The 24,969-nt window shown below is 42.4% G+C and overlaps 1 protein-coding gene across 1 annotated transcript; it reads left to right on the forward strand.

Moving 5' to 3' along the window:
• Positions 1 to 6,876: 6,876 nt before the first annotated feature.
• Positions 6,877 to 23,141, forward strand: cep170ba (centrosomal protein 170Ba; the record flags this gene model as incomplete). The annotated part of the gene is made up of 18 exons (XM_079216817.1): positions 6,877 to 6,981; positions 8,728 to 8,817; positions 9,652 to 9,743; positions 10,414 to 10,492; positions 11,184 to 11,334; positions 13,780 to 13,908; positions 14,692 to 15,180; positions 15,264 to 16,186; positions 16,375 to 16,494; positions 16,969 to 17,107; positions 17,232 to 18,788; positions 19,725 to 19,971; positions 20,810 to 20,942; positions 21,320 to 21,448; positions 21,548 to 21,636; positions 22,102 to 22,195; positions 22,279 to 22,330; positions 22,430 to 23,141. 18 exons carry the CDS (start codon positions 6,877 to 6,879, stop codon positions 22,648 to 22,650), a joined length of 4,839 nt encoding a protein of 1,612 aa, XP_079072943.1. The 3' UTR covers positions 22,651 to 23,141.
• Between the last annotated feature and the right edge of the window lie 1,828 nt (positions 23,142 to 24,969).

Raw genomic sequence — 24,969 nt, forward strand, 5'->3', positions numbered from 1 at the left:
ACATTTTCAATCTGCAAGTTGTGTTTTCCAGGAAGGAGGAAATTCAAGACAAAACAAAGATACCTGTGGTTGTTCTGTGAGGCCTTTGAAGACTGACCACGGAGAGTTAACACTACCCTGCATCTCCTAGTTGTTATGTTGTATACTGAGCAGGCATCCATACACCATAATGAATGGGGACATGTAGTTATGTTATGCACAAATTAGGCCACAATTTTGTATTGAAAATATACAAGTGAATATGAACCAACCATTTCAAATAGAAATATGAATACTGTGGACCAAAAAGATCATTTGAGCAGAGAGTTTGTTGTTTGTTGAGTGGGTAATAAATCCATGTTTTCTTCTCTAAGACTTCTGAACAATTCAAAGACCATTCAGACTTTGAGACATTTTTGGCTTCTAAAGTGAATGTACCGTATCAAATAAAGTCAATCGTTCTGCATACCGTGTTGCAACACATGGCTGATTCTGCGCAGACTGACACACCATCTTCTGGAGGGGATTTTTATCACTTTTCTACTACCCTTGATGCAAAACTGACACCAATCTGTCTGTTTTTAATCATGCTACACCACAATGAGTTTGAATCAATTGACAATGCGGTCTGATGTGAGGAATGGCGGATGTGCAAAACAAAAGCAAAGCGATTAGTCATTTAGGTGAAAGCTGCCCTGCAATGGATTCCTCTTGACTGGTTTCACACCAGTCACTGAGAGACCCCCAGATTCCGGTTCAGGATAACAAATAGCTCCTCCAGCCCCTTGAAGTAAGTGCTTATAGTTCCCGATGCCTTCCTATCTTGACGCTGTGCTGCAGACTCCTCCTGGTTTCCTTCTGATCAGGGATCAGTCCCTGCTGACCATCAGAAACTCTTCTCTCCTCTGGACTTTTCCTCCATGTACAGTACAGTATTGGGTGTTTTCCACCCAGTGCATTCACTGCAGCCTCAATGAGGTCACTTTAACATAATACACTTCTTTAGAAATACTTTGCTAACAAACTGGGCTTCAGGGGAAATGCACACGCAGCCATCTTTGATTTGCTACTTTAGGGCCCTTTAGTCCCTTCACAAGTTTCTGAGTTATTTATATGAGACCAGCATTGACTAAATTGAGTTTTACTGTGCCAATGATATGCACTTTGCTGCCCCAGAATGATTGTATTTGGAATCTTATTTGTTTACTTTATGGTTGGTAAAAGACTAAATTAGCTTATTTTTTAAAGTTCAAATGTTGTGGATACAAATAAAACAAGAATTGCATGTGTGAAAGATTACTCCCCTTTTTTTTTTTTTTACAGACAGCTGAGGCTAAACTGAGACGCTTAGGAACTAAAAGTCACGTTTCTAAGAAGTTTCTTCAAAGTTTTTTTTTTTTTTTTAAGATGACAATTTTTCAAACTTGCATCATACGTTATTGAATGTAATGGTTTTTATTATATTGTTTTCACTTCAATCATTTGCAAACCTTTTGTTCAGTTTCTGATTGTTACTTATTCCTATGCACGCTCACCCTTTTGCTGTCACCTTCTGAAAATAGGGAAATTAATTTTATACTTTTTGTTTTTTTTTATTTCAACTTCTTTTGTACCTGCCCTCCCATATTCCTGAGACTGAGGACACCAGCTTTAGTAAACAAATAATATAAACTTTGTACACAGTTTTTACTTGTTTCTTTCAAATTCATGAAATAAAAGGTCTTAACAAAAAGCTGTGTAGACTCTCAGACTTTTATTTTGCAATATTTTAGTTTTGACCTTGAAGACAAATGAACTCAAGAGCACAGATCTCAATAAATAAATTGTCTGAACAAATCCATTGTGAAATACTGATTGTGTCTAGGCATTCCCACAGCTAATTAACAGGAATTACAATGTCGCGTTTTTAAGAAAAGAAACTAAGTTTTCATGGTTTTCCATCCTACTGCATAGTTGTTCCACACATGTTGTTCCTACACTTTTCATCTGATCATGTTCTTTCACTCCCTGTTTCTTTATCTCTACACTTCATTTCATGAAAATGTACCACATCCATTATAATTTGATATGGCTACGGCTGACCTGTGAGCTCCTGTAAGTCAGTGGGCTGTACCTTTACTCTGCCAGTAAATAGGAGTTTTGTTGTCATCTCATCCTCCTTGTGATTGCAACCAACAGATAAAACACAGCTAAGTGTGTGAGACAAATGTTCCAGCACACGGCGGCTCTGGCTGTGTCTTGGCCGCGTTCTCTGCCTCTGCAGGACCGCTCGGGTCCACGTCTGGGGCTCTGCAGCTGGTCTGAGACGGGAGAGGTGCTCCCCCCGGGGCCCCGCGCAGATGGTACAGTCTCTGGAGCAGATGTTGACAGCCAGGGCTCACAGCCTGTCTTTTTGGGCGGCTGTAATACACAGCGCCGCACAGCGAGACCGAGGCCTGGCCCAGTGTGGCGCTCACCTGACAACCATCCCTCACCTGACTCGAGCTGCACAGCCCGAAACAGAGCGCAGAGCTGGGGCTGCGGCTCCGCCACAGGCCTCCCCCGGGTGATGTAGTGTTGTGCTGCATGAGGAAAGTGTCACTCACGCAGCCTGCAAGCCAGAACTCCTCTCTTTTTTGTGCTATAGAGACAAAAACACTTCCTTTTATATGTCAAAACATGGAGGCAGTAGAGGCTGGCATTGATACGCACTAAATGGATGTACTATTAGGAAGTGTGTCTCTTGATTAGGAAAACAATGATGAGGTAAAAGACACTTTCCCATATTGATTTAGCTTTTAGAAGCGATAGAAATTAAGAATGAGACATTGTAGCAGGCAGACAAATATAATGTTTTTGAAGCTGCAACTCAAAATCAAGAGGATGTAACATCTATTTACGTATTCTATGTTATAAACTAAATAAATTTTTACTTGATCAAAGTCTCAGTATAATATACTTCACTGGAAATATATTCATTTTTGTCCCTTAATATCTCAGCAGTGAAAGTGCAAGATCAGCTGCATGAGGCTTCAACTTCTCCTTACTGACCGCAGAAGAAGCATAACATGACAAAACACAAATAAACCGGAAGGAGATAGTAAACACTGGAGGATCAGATAGTCAAGTCAATTTTATTTGCAATGCCCGATACCACATATCACACATTTGCCTCAAGGGGCTTCACAATGCGTACGTCTTACCACACCCTCTGACCTTAGACCCTCAATTCTGATAAGTAACACACCTGAGACACGACCTCCTTCTTCATCTATAGGACACACAAGAGACCAAACTCAAGCACATCATTCACGCAGAAAAACAAAAACAGAGAGAGAGAGAGAGAGAGAGAGAGAGAGAGAGAGAGAGAGAATAGAAGAGGCTGGATCTCCTGGAGGACGAAGATCCAGATCTAAACATCTGGAATGAGGCACCATCAGCCAGGAAAGAGAGAGGGCTGAGAGACACTCAGGTGTGGGACAGAGTTGGAGAGATGCAGCAGTTTTCATCATGGACTATCAATACTCAACGTAACAAATTGTTCAAGTAGGAAAATAACAGTTGTAACTAACATCAACCGTGTCTCTGTTCTATTCAAGTCTTCCAGCAAGCCGTGACAGTGTTACAGTCATCCGTCATCCACTACACCAGGACCCTGAAACTGAAGCAGCTAAATGGAATTCAGCCATCATTAATTTGATTATTTAAACTTGTGCTTCTCCTACTGTGACTTTCTGTTTTAATGGGCTTGGTGGACACAACTGGTGTCATGATTTGATGAAAGACAGGGACCTGTTGACTAGTGACCTTTTCATTTGTTTAAAAAAAAAAGAGTGCTACTTCTTTTTTTAGAGTGACACACTTATACATAATTGTTGACAGTCGTATATGAATTGTAAGCAGAATAAAATCCATGTTATGTGGGGGAAGATTATTTTAACATATTGTAGAAATGCCTTTCCTCACATAGATACTAACTGGTTTTAATTATTCTCCTCCTTTTTTCTACTTTTTACACTTAGAGCAACTTTAATGCGTGGTTTGAAATAATTTATGAATGAAGATGGTTTTATATCGACAGGTAAATATCGTGGCTTTGTGGCTTCACTGAAAATCGCCCTTATTAACATCCTGAATTTATCTTGTGACAAAAAGTTTAGATTTCGCTGAATATCAATACGTTAAATTAGACCAACAGCGCCATCTAGTGGGTATTGGGTTTATTCATTTCCGTTGGATTAATATTCCATATCAACAAATAATCACAAGAGGTTTTGTTTGATAATAATTAAAAGCAAATTACTAGATACACTCCGTACTACAAATGTTATTTAATTTGGGGTTTGATATTTGTATTACTTGCGTCTCATAAACTCTACACACTTCAACAACAATAACAAATGAACATTATTTTAATCTATTCTGTGATGCAGCAGTTGCAATCTAAATATTAGCTCCTTCATGGCAAAGCAATACTTTTATTTTACTTTAAACCGATATACTTACCTTCCTGTTGTCTCTCCAGCGCGAGACAAGGTAAACAAAGTCTATGGCTGCGAATGAAGGCGAAGATCGTCTATGCTGACGACGATGACTCACCAGATGGCTAAACCTCTAACCCGAGCTGGAAAAAAAAGTCCCTCATCCATATTTAGCAATTTTTTTTTTCAAAGTAATTCCATTCATTCATACTGGATCTCATAGGAAGCAGCTTCCCATGCACGGATTTCGAAATATGACAGCATAAATTTTAAAACCTATCTCGCTAGAAAAGATGCTGTCAGTTGCACTTAAAATATCCTCAACAGGTATTATAATGCATTATTAATTAATAAAGATGTATACGATATTGGACAGATGCCTAGGCGTTGACTTGTCGTATGACATACAGTTTACTTTATTACATCAGTAGGCTTTGATCTACTCACATCTTCTCAATCCCTGTAGGCGTAGTACACTTTTGATATTCTTGAGCTTTGAATGTTTAGATTTCATTTACACATTGCACCTCTACTATTAACCCACAGCGGCTCTCAGCATTTTCAGCTAATTGTTTTGCAGGTGTAGATTTTCTTTCAAAGCAACTGCTGAACCAATAACAAATGGAAAACTATTGAAAAGTCTATCAAGTATACACACAAAGATACTGGATTTCTAGATTGATACCCATATTTGGGCAATAAATATTTGATAAATATTTCAGTCGTTAGTTATTTAAAAAATATATAAATACATATATTATAATATAATATATATATATACAAAATATGTATTTGTGACCAAGCTACATACCATTTACAGTTGAAATATAAAGTTGTCTCTCAGGTGAACAAACAATGTTATGGAGCAACAGTTTCTACATTACATTATTTGGCATTTCTGCAGACATATATAGTCACACAGTTACATGCCTGGTTCATTTATTAGAATAATCCCTTATTAGTCCTACAGTGGGGAAATATATTCTCTGCATTTGACCCATCCTTAGTATTTCAAGGAGCAGTGCTATTAATTAAGCTAAACCTCTTCTTCTTCAACATTAAAATGATGATTACATGTTAATCCATTAATGAGAATAATTCAGTAAAATCGTGTTTATTATATATCCCTCTGAAATAACCCATGTATACCGACTGCTTACTCTTTTTTATTTTATTTTTTTACAGTACAGTTAGATTATAATACTTTTTTATTATTATTATTTATTTAGTATACTTACGTAAAAACGTCGAGTACTTTCATAGTGTGGCATTGCTACTTTTATTCCATAAAGGTCAAGGATATATATACTTATTTTATTACTTTCTACACACCTAAACCACAAATTCCCAAAACATACGAAAATAAATAAATAAATAGATATATTGTCACACAACATAAAAACAACAATTGTACATTATAGATAGATAAATACAATAAATAATACTTATACTAAATAATACGAACATTTAATTATGCTGAGCATTGAGTGTTTCCTGCACCCGGAAAACAAGCAGAGTGAGCGCGCTCTTCCTCCACCTCTCGGCTCAGACTCCTGCGCGTCTGACGGGCTCGTGAATGACGTCACCGTGTCGGCAGAAGAGGCGGAGGAGGAGAGTTTCGCCTGATTGTCATTCCCAGAGGAAGAAGAGGGTGTGCTCGAGCAATACCTGTCCAGTCTTACCTGGTGCGCTCGTCGTACATGTCGGTCGTCGAGCTTCATCTGCGGTCGGACACTAAACGCTGGCTTCACTTTGGAGTAAAACGGACAGGGCGTTAAAGGTAAAGTGACGTCCTTGTGGGATCAAAATCGGTGGAAAAGCCGTGGAAAATGCTCACGAGCGTTAGCTGCTAAACAACCGTCACCGACGGGCTCAACCAGCCCAGGTGCGTTAAGACAACACGTCACGAGACGTGAATAGAGTGTCATCTAAATGCAAATGCTACTTCGGGTTAATATTGATCTGGCAGTAGTGTTTCGTTGGCGAAGATTACAGGAAGTAGAAGAAGAAAAAAAAAAAAACGATCACCTGAAGTTTGAGTAGTTCGCTGACGTTACTCATGGGCGCCTCTTTGTAACAGGTTTCCCAGCATGCTCCTTGGGACACACACTGGTTTTGAAGGCAAGCTACAGTCAAGCTACACATTATGTTCACAGCGGTTATTTAATTGCGTTTTAACCGTAGTAGCACAGCTAGACCGGAAAGTGTTGGCCAAACAGGTCTAACTCAGGTGAAGAGGATGACTCCCAGGTAATCTCTCCACTGATTGACTAGTCATTTAATACTCTTTGATCTTCTTTGATCACGCCTCCTGCGTGTCATTCAACAAACCCCACAGGTTCCTTTTGACTGACATGTTGTCATTTAGTCTTTTGACTATTTCTTTGTGTCTGTCTCTTCCCAGGATGCTAAGACGATCCTGACCCGCGGCCCCAACATGAGTGTGACGTCATGGTTCCTGGTCAGCAGCTCTGGCTCTCGCCATCGGTTACCACGAGAGATGATCTTTGTTGGCAGGGATGACTGCGAGCTAATGCTGCAGGTGTGTGTGTGTCTTTGTATGTTTAGGAGTGTGTGTGTGTGTGTGTGTGTGTGTGTGCGTGCTCGTTCTGGAGATGACGTTGTTGAGAAGTCTGTGTTTCAAACACCAGCAGCTTGTCAAATTAACTTTCAACTAATTCTTATTATAGTCTGTTGTAGTTCTAGCTGTATAATTTTCACTGACAGGTCAGCTAGTCACAGAAACATGTGAAACACCAGTGGGAGGCTCCTTACACGCTTCGTGTGTGTGTGCATTGTGTAACCTGGTGCCTCCACACAAAGTTGCCCCCCCCCGAACAATGACTTAAAATGCAGCAGCTAAAGCATTCCACTGTTTGTTATAAACAGAATTTCTCTGTGGTTGTTGTCAAATGCGCTCTCTCCCGTTTTCTCCTCGCTCTGCATCTATTCCAGTGAAAGAGGAATGCTGCCTCAGAAGCAGTTGTTTATACTTTACTCAGTCAGTGAGTTATGCTCAGAAAAACCCGGCTAACCACAGATGTTTGCGAGATTTGAAAAGTTGTCCACATTTAGGCGTCGCCGGATCGGAAAAAAAAACAAACCTCTGTCTCCCAGTCTGAGATGATGAAGACTTTTCTGTCGCTCAGCTTAAGTGTTCAGGACTGTTTCCTGCCTTAACACGCAGCCAATTCCGGCTCCAAATTGTCTTCAAACCCCTTTTGTTTCTCTGTTTTTAAAGATCAATGCATTCTTTTACTTTATTAAAATCACAGTTGAGTGTCTGTAACATGAGACATCCTGTTTGACGTGAAAGCCAGAGTGTAGGTGAAGTCGTATCGCATAGCGTAGCCGAGGGCCGCGACTTGATGTTTTGAATTTTCCATAACAACTGGTGTCGGATCAATGTCTGTATCTCCATGACCGGTAGTTAGACCGTATGCCTCCTATAATAGTAGTGACTGCATTTAGCCTGGTCCAGTGATGTAGTTCTGGTTTCCTAGCGCCAGAGCAAACATTTCCTCTGTGATGAGAGAGGCAAAGGGTCATCGAAGTAGAAATGTGGAATTCTTAGTGCCGCTGTAGATGGATAAAATCATATTTATATGCAGCACAGTATTTACTGAAAGTAACTTTGAGTTGTTTGCAAAGTCCACTGAGTCAAGAGGCCACACAGACGGTTCATACGACCTGTGAATGCTGATTATTCCAGTTAGTAGTTGGTGTGGAAGAGTTTATTATTTCAGCCCGACAAGCGGCCCATTGAAGGACGGCGCTAATTTTGTGAATGAGTTTGCCAGTCACCCTCAATCTTTGATGACAAGGAGGCCCAGAGTCCCTGATGATTTAGAGAAGAGAGTCAGGTCTGAATCACTTTTACAGCACATGTTTCCTCTGATAGATCATGTGCACACGTCACGGACTTTAGCTATTAGAAACCTTGTGTTTGGTGATGAGGACCAGCTAGCTATTAGTGTAATCTACTGCAAAGGCTGGTTTGTAGTGTGTTCAAGGGATCTGACTCTGTAGCAATGATAATGATTATTTTCCTTTATGGATTAATCTACCAATTATTTGCTCGGCTAGGTAATGGAATGTCAAAACGATCACACAGTTTCCCAAAGTTCTACCTTCAGACGCCTTGTTTGGTCTCAAGTAAAGAAGTGATTTCCTACATTGGAAGGAACACAGTACGCTTGGTGTCTATGCTTAAAATGTTCCCGATACGATTACACATGGATCGACTAATCATTTCATTTCATCTCACGACCTTTTGCTTTTGTTGCAGTCTCGTAGCGTCGACAAGCAGCACGCTGTGCTCAACTATGACGAGAACACAGACGAGCACATGGTGAAGGACCTGGGCAGCTTGAACGGGGTGAGTGAGTCCATCTCTTGTGTCAGACTACCTGTGATGAAGGAGCCGGCCCTGAGCTCCCCGAAGACCATCACCGGAGCACAGAATACCTCTCTTTGTGCGCCGGGGACGGGGGACGGTTGGTAGAACTGTGGTAATCGGGAGGCTGGATTTTCTTGCCGGCCTAGGCCCCCTTTTTTTTTCCTCCCCATTCTTTCGATCTCACGCTCTCCAGCCCCTCTCTCTCCCTTCACCGCTCTGCTGCCACTTCACTGCACCATTATCCCAATGAAATCCAGAGTTGAGCTGTGGGAGAAACCGTTCATTGTTCTCAAGAGAGCGTTTCTTTTGGCCTTTGGTAACTGCAGCCAAAGGAATCAGAGCGGAACAGCGCAAGGACCTGTAACTGAAATCCAACTTTGCTGTGTTTCCCACCCCCCCAATAAGCTTAATTTGGTCTATCCAGGAGAAGATATATGCTGTATATTCATAGATTCTCTTATCTGTCTAGAATTATCATTCTTTACAGTTTCTGATGATGAGCTCTTGAATCACTGTCTCACCTTTTTGATCAACAACCAAACACTATTGTGTGTATTTCCACCTGTCCATGAAACATTCTACACAATCTGAGACAGCCATTGCATTGCATAACTACATAATCTCATCAGAGTTTTAATGTGCCCTGTGGATTAACTTCCAATGGGAAAAGGGCCAATGACAAAGCACCTTACAGTATCTGGGAGCGTGCCACCAGGAATTAGAGAGCCTGTGACCTGTGAGTCAACACGTTTACTTCATTAATGACCAGTGAAAGTTATTTGAGTTTGATGTTTTCCTTTTCTTTATTTTCAGACGTTTGTGAATGACCTAAGAATCCCAGACCAGACGTACATCACCCTCAAGCTCTCTGATGTCATTCGTTTTGGCTACGATATCCTTTTTTTGTATTAGTCATTCACATTTTAAGTCTTGTGTTTGGTTTAACTGTGGGACCTGTGTGGTGTATGTAATACAGAGTTTCTGTTCTCCAGTTGGCGCAGTTTAAGTTGGTGATAAATGGCCCACACTGAAATGAGCTAGTGGTCGGCAGCTGTGTCCGCTACACATTTTTGACATTTTATTTTCGCTTCCATCGGCATGTTAATCTCCTGTGGTTTTTCAGTCAGGGGTTTTAGATTATAGTCAACTGTGAACAGAAAATCTCCTGCACCCTTTGACCCCTAGTACAGAAAAGACATGAATGGTGAAACTTAGGTAAGATAACATGGTGGTGGTGGGTTTAGAGTACAGAGACATATAGGAATGTTTGTGACCATTGGGTGACATGTGATGTTGCACGTTTCAAGGAGTGGTTCACCAAAGAAGCTTTTTGAAGTGCAGCAGGTCTGTACTGCTTATCTGTGTTCCTCCTTGCATGCAGCAGTATAACGTACTTTTGACCTCCTTGGGGGGCCAGGGGGAAAATAAAGCATGGAAGGAAGTTCAGTAAAAGAGAACTACACTAACTGCTGCAGATTTGTAGTTTGTATGTTTTTCTTCAGCTCCCTTTACAAACGAACTTCTTTCTGGAGAACCATTTACTATCTGTTTTACAAAAATGTACATATGTGTGAGTACTTTAACTCCTCCTGCACATGTGCATGTATATATCCTGGAGCGAAGTCAACACAAGGTCCCAGAGGAAGCTCTTAAAGTAAGTAGTATGCACAATGTGTACCTTTTCAGGCTAACAGTACTGATATGCATACTCTGGGTCATTTAATGATTAAAGTGAAGTGCTATTATTTTCATAAATAATCTGTTTATTCCCCCCCCCCAATTTCCCCATAACCAATGAAATATCAGACAGGATTACAAACAAATGTACTAAACCGAACAATATGCAGCTTTTCCTTTTTAGAGGTACCCATGTGATGTAATGTACGTGTGACAGTAGATGGTCAGAATCCTGTTCCAACAGTCGTCAGTCATCTTAATGAGCTCTGTGCGTTGAAACAAATTGTAGAACTGGCTGTCTTCTGTATAACTCTTCCATGTGCATCCTCTAACCTCACCTTAATAGCCAATTCCATAGTTTAGTCATCTACACACATAATCATAAACATGCTTATACTTATTGTGAATTATCACCTATTTATCTGGCATTTTAATGTATTTAAAATTGTAGCTTTAGCATGTAGTCACTGTTTTCTGCCAGATAAAACATGCAAATGTTTGTAAATGTGTGTGGTATCCATTGTTAACAATAACAAATACTAACACTGAGCAGACGTCATGGTGGATAGTCACACTCTTACTGTGTATGTCTGAGGACAGATACATCTGTAATGATTGTTGGCAAAGGTCTTATCACATCCTGCTCCCCTCCCTGTCTCTTTGTGCAGCATGAGAAGTACACCAGCCAGTTGCAGCTAGGTTTTAAAGCCCTGCAGGCGAAGGCGAAGGAAAAACAGAAGCTCCAGAGCTCAGAGAAGAGCAAAGGCAACGTTTCCAAACTGCTGGAGAAGGCTGAGCGAAAAGCCCAATCTCTCTCAGGTAAACACCTCTACCAACACATACTCCACCATAACGTATGGAGCAGGAAGGCAGCAGGTTTTATTCATACAGAAGTAGGTGAATTGTTTTTGTTGCGTGAGGGGAAGTAGGATTTGAATACCGTGTTCACGCACGTGAGGAAGTGTTCACTTCTCCGTGTGCTGCGTGACATTGACTGTCAATCACTCGATAAGGCGGTTGATGCGTCTTTTATTAGGCGCTTCCCTGGTGTGAGATTAGGCTGCCGTGTGAGCCGAGAGGCTGAGGCCGTTATCCTATGATGTCAGTAAAGGCACAGGTCTCGACATCCCATCGTTGAGGCTTGCCAGACAAGTGCAGGCGTGACGAGTTGGGGACATGCAGTCTTATCTCTCGCCGCCATTCCTAACGGCTGACGAGAGGTGGGGTGGTTTATCGTGTGTGGTAGGAGAATTAAAAAGGTGTGCAGGTTTTTGGTGCCTAGTTGGCATGTCTGTCCATGTAGCCGATGGTGGATTTAGTTGCTTTTCTGCCCTGAGTAAATCCAGTTGTACAGTAAAGGCAACACTGGAACAGTCAGAACTCTTAGCTCAAGTGAAGCATTTTTTTTTGTTGAATGAAGCTCATTCACACTGACAAAACCTTTTCCAGCTGTTGTTGATTTAGCAATTCTCGTGCTTTCTGTTCCACCACCGCCCCTGTGAGCTTAGAGGGAAAACTACAACTGCTGCTTAAAATAGGACTTTTCCAGAACTTGGCTCATATTCCACTGAGTGCCATACAAATATATCATTGAACTGCATAACTTTGGAAAACATTTTGTTCTCTAAAACAATGGTTAGTAATGGGAGGGCAGTTGTATCACCTGCAGCGATAAGCTGACTACAGTGATCCTCTAAACCCGTGACTCTTTGTTGAACATGCTCACTGAAGCTGTGTTTACTGGAGGCCATGCAGACACTGCCGGCAGTATGACAGCAGCCTTGCCATGTGTTGTTGTGACCCAATCCACCAATTTCATAACAAAACGAGCATCATCTGTCTCAGTAAATGTTCCAATAAGATAAGGATCGGACCGCACTTGGATATACACATGAAGAACAGTTGACTGCTATTTTCCTCAGTCATAAAATACAAGTCCTGCACAAACTGAGCCTGCTTATCGATGTTGACGCCATGCAAACAGATTCCTGTTGGCTGAATTTGTTATATTGTTGGTTCTTTTGGTGTACTCTGGACTGTTTTTTTTGGGGTTTATTTGTGTACAATTCTCTCACTTATTTTCTGTGTGCTGTGGCCTGTTTTCCCATGCAGATGTACAGGATGCGGAGTGTGTCCAGCTGTCCTCAGGGCAGGACACTTCACTCGTACAGTGTGTGACTCAGGCCTACTTTACTCTGCCAGGACCCGAGGCTATTTCGTATTTACTAAAGGGGATGAAATGGATAGTGCTTGATGCTTTACACATCAGCACTACATCATTTAAAATGTAGTAATCCATTTTTTAACGAATTGCTCATGTAGCGACTTACTTTCTAATCCAATATTCCGTATTAAAATGACTTAAAAAAATAAAAAAAGAGCTATCCGAGACAAATCCTCCAACTAATGTGACACTTCAATCAGTTTAATAGGGTTTGAATAAGACTTTGGGAAACTTGCCTAACTTATTAGGTTATTCCGGGTCTGCTTTCTGACAGATATGCTCTTTATGGCTCTAACAACTGAGCTTTGCTCAGTCCACTTCAGTTTTGATGCTCGCCCATGTTTTCTTTAGCTAAAAGGAGATGATTTGGTAAGGGGAAAGGAATTGGTAGCATGCCCCGCTGCTTCTGTCGTCACAGTGTTGGTGTCTTATTGTGTGTGTGTCCAAGGCAACAGTAGTGAAGTGCTGTTGATGCTTAGAATTGTGAAGCCCCCACATTAAAATCCAGAGAGCTTGTTTAGCCTATGTATCAGGCCGACAAGCGGCTTCTGGATTATCTGATTAGTGCCATATAGGCTGGCTGGACTGAGTAGACTGGCAAACCAGTGGGTAAACACCAGTTCATAAGCGGTATCACAGTAACCATCCCCTCCATTGTATACAAAGGCTAATAGGCTAACAGTGAGTGTCACCGTTTACAAGAAGCCTCACGTTAGATAAAGTCGTTATCCGATATCTTGTGTAGTTTGTTTTCATTGAAGATTAGGATTAGTTTTGTCCTGATTTGCACAAGAAGGATTAGGTGTTGGTGGTTTGTGTGATACCGCTTGTCTCACAGTTGGACCCTCGCTAAACTCAAAGGCTACCAGTATGTTTTGTTGTTACAAGACCAAACTCGGACACAACCTTGTTTTATCATGCGTCTTACATAAACTCACTGCCTTTTATAAATACAAGAGGCTGTATAAATTCAGTTCTTCGTTTGATTCTTTCTTGCCTGAGTTTATCCGAATGCCTAATGGTGTGTGTTTGTCTGTTAGCTTCCACAGATGCTCCGATATCCAAGCCTACTCCTCTCTATGGCCAACCGTCCTGGTGGGGGGAGGATGAGGATGCAGCCAAGAAAAAGAAGAACAGAGGTAGAAAATTGCCAGAACAGGAGTCTCCTGGTCAGAGACTGTGTCTGTCTTATATTTGTGCCAACTACAGACTTAATTATAGTATTTACACTGAAGTGTTTATATCTTTTTTAAAGTGTTATTTGTACTATAATGGCATTGGCTCTTCCCACATCTGTGAATTAGATCCTGATTTGGAATGACAGGTTTTTCTATGGCACTGATATCTGATGCCGTTTGTGGGTTACTGGAGATGGATGGTGTGAAGCCCAAGGCAGGTCTCTGGCCGCCGGTTGTGGACTGTTAGCCAGGCCACACCGTGCCAGGCCAGTGTGGGCATTGCCTGTCTGCCTCGTGATGGATTATGACCCTCTAAGCTTCTGGAGGGGGGTGGAAGGGTGATCGTTTGCCTCACTGTGCCCAGGCTGAAACAGATTATTCCCACTCAGCTACCCTCCGTCGGACTCTGAGCTGCTAAAGTGATATTTGGCCTTGTCCAACTGGCACCCAAAGACCAACTGGGGGATTTGTTTTCTCAGTCTAAATGCTGGAATCCTTGTTATTTGTGGCTCCTGCTTTAAGGGATTGTACGACAGTGACATCCCAGTCATCTCAATCACTTTTCTTAGCTGTACCAATGGAGTTTAAGTTACTGAGCTATAGTTGTGAGCCTGAAGAGGAACCTCAAACACAAAGAAAATACACATGTTTCTATTCTAAAAATAAATAGCCAAATGGTGTAGTCACTCTGTGGATTAAAGTATGTACAACCATCACTAATGCCTGCTGTGTATCTATGGGTTCGCTGTCCTTAATAATCTTAATTTCTTACAGAGCCTGCTAAAGCCATGTCCAGATATGAGGTCAACGGTTCTTTGTCCGACAATCAAGCCAAGTCCATATTCTCCTGCCGCCAGGAGCCCAGCTACTTTGAGATCCCAACAAAGGAATTACAGCAGCGACCTGCCAAGAAACCTGAGTCGCAGGTCCACGAGGTTCCCACAAAAGACACTCCAGATCCCACTGGGGTTGTCGCTTCCACACCTCCCGTGGTCCAAAGCCATGCCTCCTTCACCATTGAATTTGATGAATGCATGCCAGGTAAAATGAAGATCAAGGACCACGTGACCAAGTTCTCTTACCGCCAGCAGCAGAAGCTACCTTCCACAGAGCCCGTCGTCACACCCGCTGAGGTGATGTCAGCAGAAAGCAAAGTTGCTGATTGGCTGGTACAGAGTAATGCTAGCATGATGAGGAAGAGGCCACAGGCTGAAGACATGTATAGCACAAACAGTGACCCATCACTCCTGAAGATCACCACAGGTGAGTTACTTTTACATTTTTACCTGCTTTGATTGCAATAATGTGCTGGCTCTAAAGCTCACTTGTGTTCTTTCCATCACCAGCAAACCACCATAATGATGGCACTCACAGTGATTCAGAGGCTCCTGCAATCAATGGAAGGGATTTCCTCCAATCAGAACCTCAGATTGGGTACCAGGTGTCTCCACAACCCCTGAGAGCCTCCCCGCCACAACGCTTTGCCTCCCCCGACTCCGAGGAGCCCTTGTCCTACTCTCCGCCAGAATCTCAGTCCCTATCCAGCCTTGGCAAAGCCGAGCCTCACCAAGCCTTTGTTATTGAATTCTTTGACGATAACCTAAGAAAGAAGCGCTCCCAGTCTTTCACTAATAACACCTCTCCACCTGAGCTCTCAGGCCCAAGAGTCCAGATGGAGAAGGCAAGGAAGGGCTCAAGCCCAACTGGGGAGAGACAAGTCCCATCTCCAGCCTCCATCACTCCACCAACACAACAATACACTGTCCCCCTGAAGGGCCCTGCCTCCACAGGCTTCCAGAGAGCTGGCTCTCTACGAAAGGAGAAGACGGAGGACCGGATCAGCTTTTCCTCTCGCTCTACTTCATCTGCATCCGTAAGACCCTTTAGCAGTGTGGGCCGGAGGTCCAAACTCGCCCAGGAATTTACTGCTGAATTTTTCAAACAAGCAAAGCAGGTCTCCTCTGCCAGCTGGGAGAAAAATAAGTCTAGTCCCCCTACAACAGCTGAAACAGAGACAGTGGTTGTATCAAAGACTAGTCCCCCTTCATCTAAAGCTTCCTACCAGCCACAGACTTCCTCTCCTATCCACCACCCTGTTCCCCTCGAGGCCCCCTCGATTCCCGTGCCGTCTCAGGGTGTGGAGGTCAAGAGCCCCCATGTTGGCCCCAAGAATGAAGAGGACGACAATCTGAGTGACGCAGGAACGTACACCATTGAAGAAGATGTTCAAGACAAAGCGCTAGAAGAGGCACGGAGCAAGATTGACCAGGCAAGTTTCTTTCTCCATTTAATTTATGTAAATGTGGCTAATAATGGCAACATGTTGCTTAAAAGAAAAAACGTCTGCTTTGCAAATTCCCCAGTGTCTTGGTAGAAAGTCTCACTCGGAATGAGCCATGGACATTGGCAGTCACACTTTCCTTCAATGATCAACTTGCACTGCTTTGTTCCTGACAGGTGTTTGGTGTTTTTGAGAGCCCAGAGCGAACCAACCAGAGTGAAGCAGAAACCTCATCAGCACTTAGGCCTGTTAATGTTGAGAGCAGGGAGCAGCATAGGCAGAGTAGCAGTGGGGAGGTGAGGCCAGCTCCAGAACAGGCACAGAGTCTGGTCAAGGTACCCCTTCCTGCTCAGTGTGATCAATGATTAGATGGAATTATTCGATTTCCAGTTCTAACGAGAGTTAATTAATGTGTTGGGTCAGTAACCGTAATGTTTAAGCGTACAAACCAACATGTATTGCTGTCTTGATTTGCCTTCTTGGGATTTCTTTAATTTTTTTGCTGTATCTCTATAGATTTTTAGACTCGCCTCTTCTTTCCTCACGTTCTGGGTTCTTCATTGTTTTAGTTTTTTCTTTCTAACCTAATATAATATATTATCACACTTACTACATACTTACCCATGAAATGAATGATATATGGTATTGTCTGTTGTATCTCATATTAACTTTTGTTTTTTTAGTTGACTAAGAAAATCATATAATTAGTAACTGCAATTTTTCCCTTATTTTGTAAAGAAATTGAATAAGTTGCATGTTATCTCATGCAGGTTCAGCCAGCAGGTACATTGTTACAGGAGGCTCCTAAGTGGATGTCTTGCTGGGCCAGCTTGGCAGACAGCTACACCGACTCCGGCCCGTCGTCTGGCGTCTTTGACATCTCGTCCCAGATGGAGCCGTCAGGAGGGGGTAAATAACACCTGACGAGACATGAATTTATTTGAAATTATAATGAGACACCCTGATGAATATGAATGATATTCCGCTTCAGTGTGTGTGTGTGGTTAATATGCATTAAACTGTTTCACTTCAGCACGAGGTACAATCATCCACAAGGACACGGTCATACGGCACCACGACAGCACGGACTCTGATGGTTCAAGAACTCGGCGCGTCCTGCCCCAGTTACCACTGGGCGAGAAGAGTGACATTGCGACTCCCAGCATTCATGTCCATTATTACCCACATTCAACATTTAATGTAGGAGAGAGTAGCACAGTTGACTCCAGGTCTCAGGATAGCCTTCACAGGTTATCGGTGCATGACGACGTAGAGCCTGACAGCCTGAGTGATGCCAGCAGGTCAGATGATGGTTCCATCATAGAGCAAAAGAGGAGACCGCTGTCGGATATAGAAGCAAGGAGAAATGAGGCCCGACTCCCAACCAAGGCGACATCGTTCTACATGGGCTCAGCGGAGTCCCAACCTGAACTTGGGGGCTCAAACCCCAGCACCCCTAAGACTGAAATAAAACAGGCAACCAAAATATTCTCAACATCCACCTTGACCAAACCGAAAGCTAACCAGGACTCTGGAAAAGTCAAGCCCAGTGTGTCATCTCCAGCCCTGAGCCAGATTACACAGAGTCCAGAGTCCAAAGAAGGCGCTGTAGCCGGATTAATCAGACAAGAGAGCTTCACCAAGGATCGGCCTAGCAATGCCAGATTGCCCAACATCTCTAGTCTGGTTCAGAGAGGCCTAAACCCTGAATCATTCCAGGGAACCTGTAATCAGGACACTCATTCTTATCTCAAAGAGACGGAGGATGTTCTGGCGGTTCTGGAGGCCAAACTCCAAGCAGGACAATCGGAGACGACACCGTCTCCAATAACGGACTCTCTTTCTGCAGAGTCGGATGTCGATACCTCCAGCACAGTCAGCCAACAAAGCAATAAGACCAGGCCAAACATACTGCCTAAAACCCTGTCTCTTCCTGGCTTCCATAGGGAGAGGTTTAGTCAGGACCCAAGTCACCAATCCACTACATCAGAAAAGCAGCGCTCTCAGGTAGAAGACAGCAACAATAAGATGGAGTCTGTCAGGAGACCGGTTGGACTGAGACGTAGTGTTGGGAGATGTGGCTCCACAGACCTAAGTGACGACCCTCAGAGCTTACCTTACTCGGATCAGGAATCTAACAACCATCAATCCCGGCGAAAATACACAGTGCCCCTTCAGAAGGAGGACGCCAAGACCTCTAAGATATCCCAGGTCTTGAATCGTGCCAGCAGCCTTTCAGCCCCAAGACCCACCAGAGCGTCCATGCTCCGCCGCGCTCGCCTGGGAGAAGCTTCAGACAATGAGGGCACGGAGACAGAGAAGCTGTCCCAGGAGGCAGGCAATGCCTTAACGCAGCAAACCCAAGAAACCAAGAAATTCTCCAGGTTGGATATGCTGGCGATGCCTCGTAAGCGGACGAGCTCATTCAACACACCCAGCGACACTGAGGCCTCTTCCACCGGCAGCTCGGTTCGAAGGGGTTCTGCACCGGCGTCGAAGCCTGTAGAAAGGCAGCAGAAAGCACCGCCCAACAAGGCACCAATCACTCGTGGACGTTCAAGCAGTGCCAAATATACTGGAAGCACCTCAAGTGAGTATAATTGTATTGAGTGTAACATATCTTGACTGGTATACCCACTTACTTAGGCAAACCCAGTAAAAACATTGCTTCATACCTGGAATGGAAGCATTACATGGTCTGTTGATCAAACACAGTGGTGAATTGGTTTGATACAGTCAGTCCTCAGTTTATATGCTATGGGTTTCAGGAAGTAACACCTGGGTTTTATGCAGCAGCTTTTTTCTCCCCTATAAAAGTGTTATTTTGGGGTGGAATTTACTCTGGCCATTCACTTACATCAATAACACTAACGGTACATATTTTTGTGGTGGCACAGCGGCCAGCACAAAGAGCGCTCTGGCAGTTTGGTATTTTCCTTACTTTGAAATCCACTTTTCCCGTCTGTATGGCATTTTTGGCTCAGTGCACAGGTGGAAGGAGAAAACGGGAGCATTCATCGTTGTGCTTGCGCAATTTAAGAAAAAAAGAAAAGGGGCCATAGAACAAGACCTTTTTATATCAACTTTGATCTACCATCATCTGCACAGTGTTCTCAGGGAGTTTACGGTGATCAATGAGGATTCTCTGGCGATGATGGAGATTAAAATTCTAGCCATGCCTGTACCAAATGGTTTCTGCTAAACAACCCAGTCTTCACTATATGGTGCTTGTCTGGTACTCTGTTGCTGTACTGTGGAAAGTACTCATTTCAGTTTGTGAATGATTTAAAATCTGAAACACAAAATAAAAAACCTAAGCCATCTTTCTGATTCCAGTTCAGCTGTACAAATGAGCACTTCCACAGCAACGTTTCTGTCTCTTGGCCTGGGGAGGATTTTGGTGATTATATTCTTGGTGGTGTTTTTCTTGGCTGTATTTCTATGATGGTATTTCTCTTTTTCTCTCCTGTTTTCCCGACTTCTCTATCCTCATCCTCCGTAACTCAAACCAATTCACAACGCCAAGGCTCCAGGAGACGACACAAAGGCTCTGACTATGCCTCTACCTCAGATGAGGAGTACGACTCAAACCAGAGCACTCCTAAACACAAACGCTCCCAACCTTCTTCAGCTTCCCATAGCCCGCGGAATCTTCCGCGGCCTCAGCCGATGGTCGCCCTGCGGCCGAACCCTCGCAGCAGAGATTCTGAAGAGGAGAACAATGACGGAGACTCCTTACACGGTTGGTCCAACCACAGCTCTGAGATCGCACGGTAAGGAACAAGTAAAAAAAATCTGGGTGACGTGCTAATATTATGAATTGATGTGTTACTTTAGCCCAGTGGTTCTCAAACTGGGGCGCGGAGGTATTACAGGTGGGGGCGCGGTGGGATACGCAGCTTTTGTTTTTTTTTCTATAATTTTTTTTTTTCTTGCTCAAGGACACTTCGACATGCAAATTATGGGGAGAACAGGGATCGAACCGGCACCTTGTTGTTTCAGGACGACCACTCTCCACGAGCTCCATGAGAACTTTACATAGTACAAAAGTACACGGACATAACACGTCATTAATAAAAACACTTTCGTGGAAAAGCCGATCTCTGTGAGAACTTCGTGAGGTTGGCTTTTTTGTCTCTCAAAACAGAATACAGATCTAAGCTCAACATTGAGCATAAATTGAGACCGTATCAAGCCTTCAACCCCGTTTTAAAAAGATTTGTAGAGGAAAGCAGCTCATTGCAGCCACTAATAATGACACAACTTGATGGCTCACACATCTCTGCACTCGTTTTGTTTTGCACAGGTTGCACGTTATTGTTATCTTGAAAAGATATTAAGTGAAAAACAGGTTAATTGCAGCCACAATAAGCCATTTTTTGTGGTGGGGCATGAACATTTTTCTTCCAAAGTGGGCCGTGACAAAACAAGTTTGAGAACCACTGCTTTAGCCTAACACTAAATATGTTTTCACACATGCAGCCTGCAGCATTTTCTTTATTGCGTCTTTATTGCGCTTTCCATGAAAGGGCCTAAAGATATCAAGGATTTCACTTTGTGCAGAATAATGTTAATCGTGTAATAATGTAAGACGTGTTCTTTGCCTGCTAGGTTGAGTCAAGACCTGGCTAAAGACCTAGCTATCTTGGCCAGAGAGATCCATGACGTGGCAGGTGATGGGGATCCACACAACCCCGGAGTGGAGAGCAGTGCACCGGTCTCCACAGTGACCGCTCATGAACAGGTACATGAAACATGTTGCAGCTTTATCTAACACACTGAAACATTAAAATCGACTCCATCAGCTGACTAAAACTGAAGAGGACTATTCTCTTTTTTGGTCCTCTTTACCACAAACTGTGCTCTTTCGTTGAAAGAGGTAGTATGTGTTTTTGGTCCATATTCTTATATAGTACATTGTTCTACTTTGGCTATGCACATATGGTGCATTTATATAACATGACATTTAAAATTGTCCTTTTTTAAAAAAAAAAATCAATACATTGTTATACTGTACATTATAGTTTAATCTCCATGCCTTGTTCACCACATCAGTCAAAGGAGACCATCCGTCTCTCTGTCCGTCTTTTACTGTAAAACTTGAATCTGATTGTGTTGCAGCTGGTTCATCGTATTCCAGAGGCTGGATTAAACTACCAAAGGGTCCCACCAAGTTCTACATCTTCCAGGGGTCCCGACCAGAGTGACCACGAACAGAACACCAGGCAGCGAGCTCAGAGCAGAGACGAGGTCTCGCACAAATGCCGCTCCATCTCATTTGTTTTTACACATCTCTGTGACGCTTGCACTGGGGGGGGTCATTATAAATTACTTCTTTTGTTCCTCCAGGTCATTGTGGACAATCTGATGCTGAATCCAGTGTCACAGATCACCATGGCCATCAGAGAAAACACCGAGCAACTTGCTGAAAAGATTAAGTAAGATGTTACTGGGACATCCTTTGTTCCCATGCTTAGTCTGCGTTTGATGAAAAACTATTGATCCTGTCTGTCTGACAACAGGACGCCACTGAGCCAATAATCTTATTAAACTAGAGTAACTCAGTGAGTCAGCACTGACAATATGGGACTGAGATGTAATCTTCTGAACAGATTAGATGCAGATAAAACCGTTGGTGTTTAAATGTTTCCATTGTGAGATGAACCACAGTTTGTTGCTTACAACAATTATTTAACCCAAAGAAACCTACAAGATATTAAAGAAGAAACGTATTTTAGTATTGATTGGATTTAGTTTTGTAACTACAATCATAAGAGAGCCCAGCTCTCAGTTTTACAGAATAAATATATACTAAATACAAACATTGTAGATTGTCCCGTTTTTAAAGGAGAACATTAAGAAGCAAACGTTCTAACAAGTGCATTTGGCCATTATGCACGCAGGGTCCTGTTCCAGGACAGGATGGATATCTGTGAAGAAATCGAGGCCAAGGTTCACTCTGACAATGATGTTCCTGTTATCAAAACCTCCAACAAGGTTGGTGTCTTATGTTTGTCAATATTCAAGTTAAATTAACACTGGTTGACTGTTTTGAGATAAGTTTGACATCTGTATTTCAGGAAATAACAACTATCTTGAAAGAACTCAAGAGGGTTCAACGACAACTTGAGTGTGAGTCAACCTGACCCTGTATAAATGATATAACATAAATAATCTGTTTTGAAGCCAATTAATCAGCTAAAACCCTTTTTCATGTTATTTCCCCTCCAGTCTTTAACACGGTCATGGAGCCCAGTGGGCAGTTTGACAAGTCTAAGGCCTCTGTGGTCTCCTCCTCCTCATCCGAAGTTCGGCCCTCCAGACCTCCCGCCTCACGAGACTGGAGAACGGTCCACTCCGTCTCCAAACGGGGCGGCGGCCCGAGACCCAGTGAGAGCGTCAGGAGAGCCGCTGTGACACCAGACGATCTAAGAGCGGGATATTTGGTTTGAAGCGGGACAAAAAAACACGCCGGTGCTGAAATTCTGCTGTCACTCCACAAACGCAGGTGTCGGACCATTGTGCACACAATGAAAGCAAAAGGGGCGGAAGTGAGACTGTAAAGGGATGTGTACCCTCCCGTACACCCAAACATACACTAATGCACTATGATCAGCACACACACACACACACACACACACACACACACACTCACAGTGAAGCCTACACTAAACGCCTATCGAGTGCGCTCAGTGGGAGGCCTACACATGAGGTGAATTTTGTTTTAAGGAAGTACCAAAATACTTCAATAAACCTCACCTTACACAGGCCTCCAAACTATACTTGATTCTCCGTGTTAGAGGTTGATCTCTTTATTTGCCAATGATTTGACCAACATTGTTGATTTTAGGAGCTCATTGTATTTACTTGGTTTATTTGAAAACCGGCCTGAGAATAATCATCTCAGGAAAATCTACTAATATTATTTATATATATATATACACAGTTCTTTATACCCACAACTAATATTAACATATATATATATATATATATATATATATATATATATATATATATATATAATATATATATATATATATATATATATATATATATATATATATATATATATATATATTAACATATTATAATATATATTAACATATTATAATATGTTAATATATATATATATTAACATATTATAATATGTTAATATTAGTTGTGGGTATAAAGAACTGCAGTCACACCAGCAGATCTTAGTGTTCTTGTGTCAACCCATTGCTCTTCTTTGTGTTTCTATGTTTTTGTCTTTTGTTTGCCACTTTTATCTTTGTGGACAAGATTTATCGCAGAATGTAAAAAAATATTTATTAGGGGTCTTTTGTGAGACCCTGTTACCGAGGCAACATGACTTTGTAAGTAGACTCTAGTGCCAGACCAATTAATGCCATGTTACACAGTTGCTATCAACCAATTTCTTGAGTATTTATTCTGTTAACGTTTCCCATTGTATCGACTCTGTCCAAGCTTCTGTATTTTGTCCAGCTGGAGATGAAAATATTTTTGTGTGGTCTGACTGGTAGGAGGGACTGTTTAGTCACCCGGCAACCACAAACTCAAGTGGCTATGAAACGAGACTTTTTGAGCATTCCTGGTGTCTCTACCTTCTGAACAGTAGGTTTTTATTTGTGTCAACCACACTAAGGGGCTTGAAACTATTCTTTGTTGTGAGCACAGTTCTCTCCGAGATTTGGCCAAAAACGATCATAAAACGGCTGACGGGAATGAGTCTCCTTTATCCCCGTTTGTGTTTAGCTCATCACACCATCGGTAGCACCTCTACCGACATATGCTCAAGAGCACTGTGGTAAGATTATATATTTCCTCTCGAGTCACATGGTCACTTCTGATGGGTCCTCACATGACGGGAGAAGTAATGTCATGTTATCAGTGAAGTTGTAAATCTGACAATCAGTTTGTGACCTTCTGTTCACTATAAAGATATCTACTTCCTACAAATTACCTCTCAATCTTGTCTTTTGCACTAATGTAGTACAACGTTGTCCCCTCACCTTGATATGCTGCAAACTGAAAGTTGTTGCTCTCCTGCGATTGTAAACATTTGATGCTGTTGAGCTTGCAGCAGTAAGACCAGTAACCAGTTCACCAGCAGGCTGCTGTTTCCCCTTCCCCTCTCCAGTTTGTCCATGTGATTGTAACTGGGACGTCCCTATAAGTGCCACAGAGCTGTGTGGGACAGTGGTTGTTTACAAAGTCGAGCTCAATTGAATGTTTGTCCTATTGACATCACTTGCTCAAAGTGTCGCTGCTATTCTTCCTCTGTGGGATAGTATTCCCCCTTTGCTTTACTCCATCTAAGTCAAAGCTACAGCAGGTTTGAGAGCTGAAATGTAATTCTTGTTTGTCAAATTGGTGTCCCCTTTTTTTGATATTCAGTTTATGTTTCCCCTCCCTTTGCCTGTTTATGATTTCGTTGTAATTTTGCTGTCTTGTTAGCTGGTATTTATGTTTGTTTTTCTGTTTAATTTGATAGGCGGTGATTGCAGATTTTTCAAATAAATTGGATTAGTAAAGCTGTTTTTTGTGATTCCTTTTATTCACTTACTCCACTTTTGTTTAGTCCTGAGCAAATGCATGTTTCAAAACGTGAAATGAAAGTAAAAACAGGAACTGTGCTACAATAAACTCGGTAGCAGATGCATCAGTTCAGATCAGTTTGGGGTTGACAGCTAGAGGACGAAGCAAGTTGGGTTTTGAGCTCTTTGTAGTGGAAAAGTATCTGCTTTGTAAGTTGCTTTCGCTTTCAATAC

The sequence above is a fragment of the Taurulus bubalis genome (assembly GCF_910589615.1).
Source record: "Taurulus bubalis genome assembly, chromosome: 4".
Lineage (NCBI taxonomy): Eukaryota > Metazoa > Chordata > Actinopteri > Perciformes > Cottidae > Taurulus > Taurulus bubalis.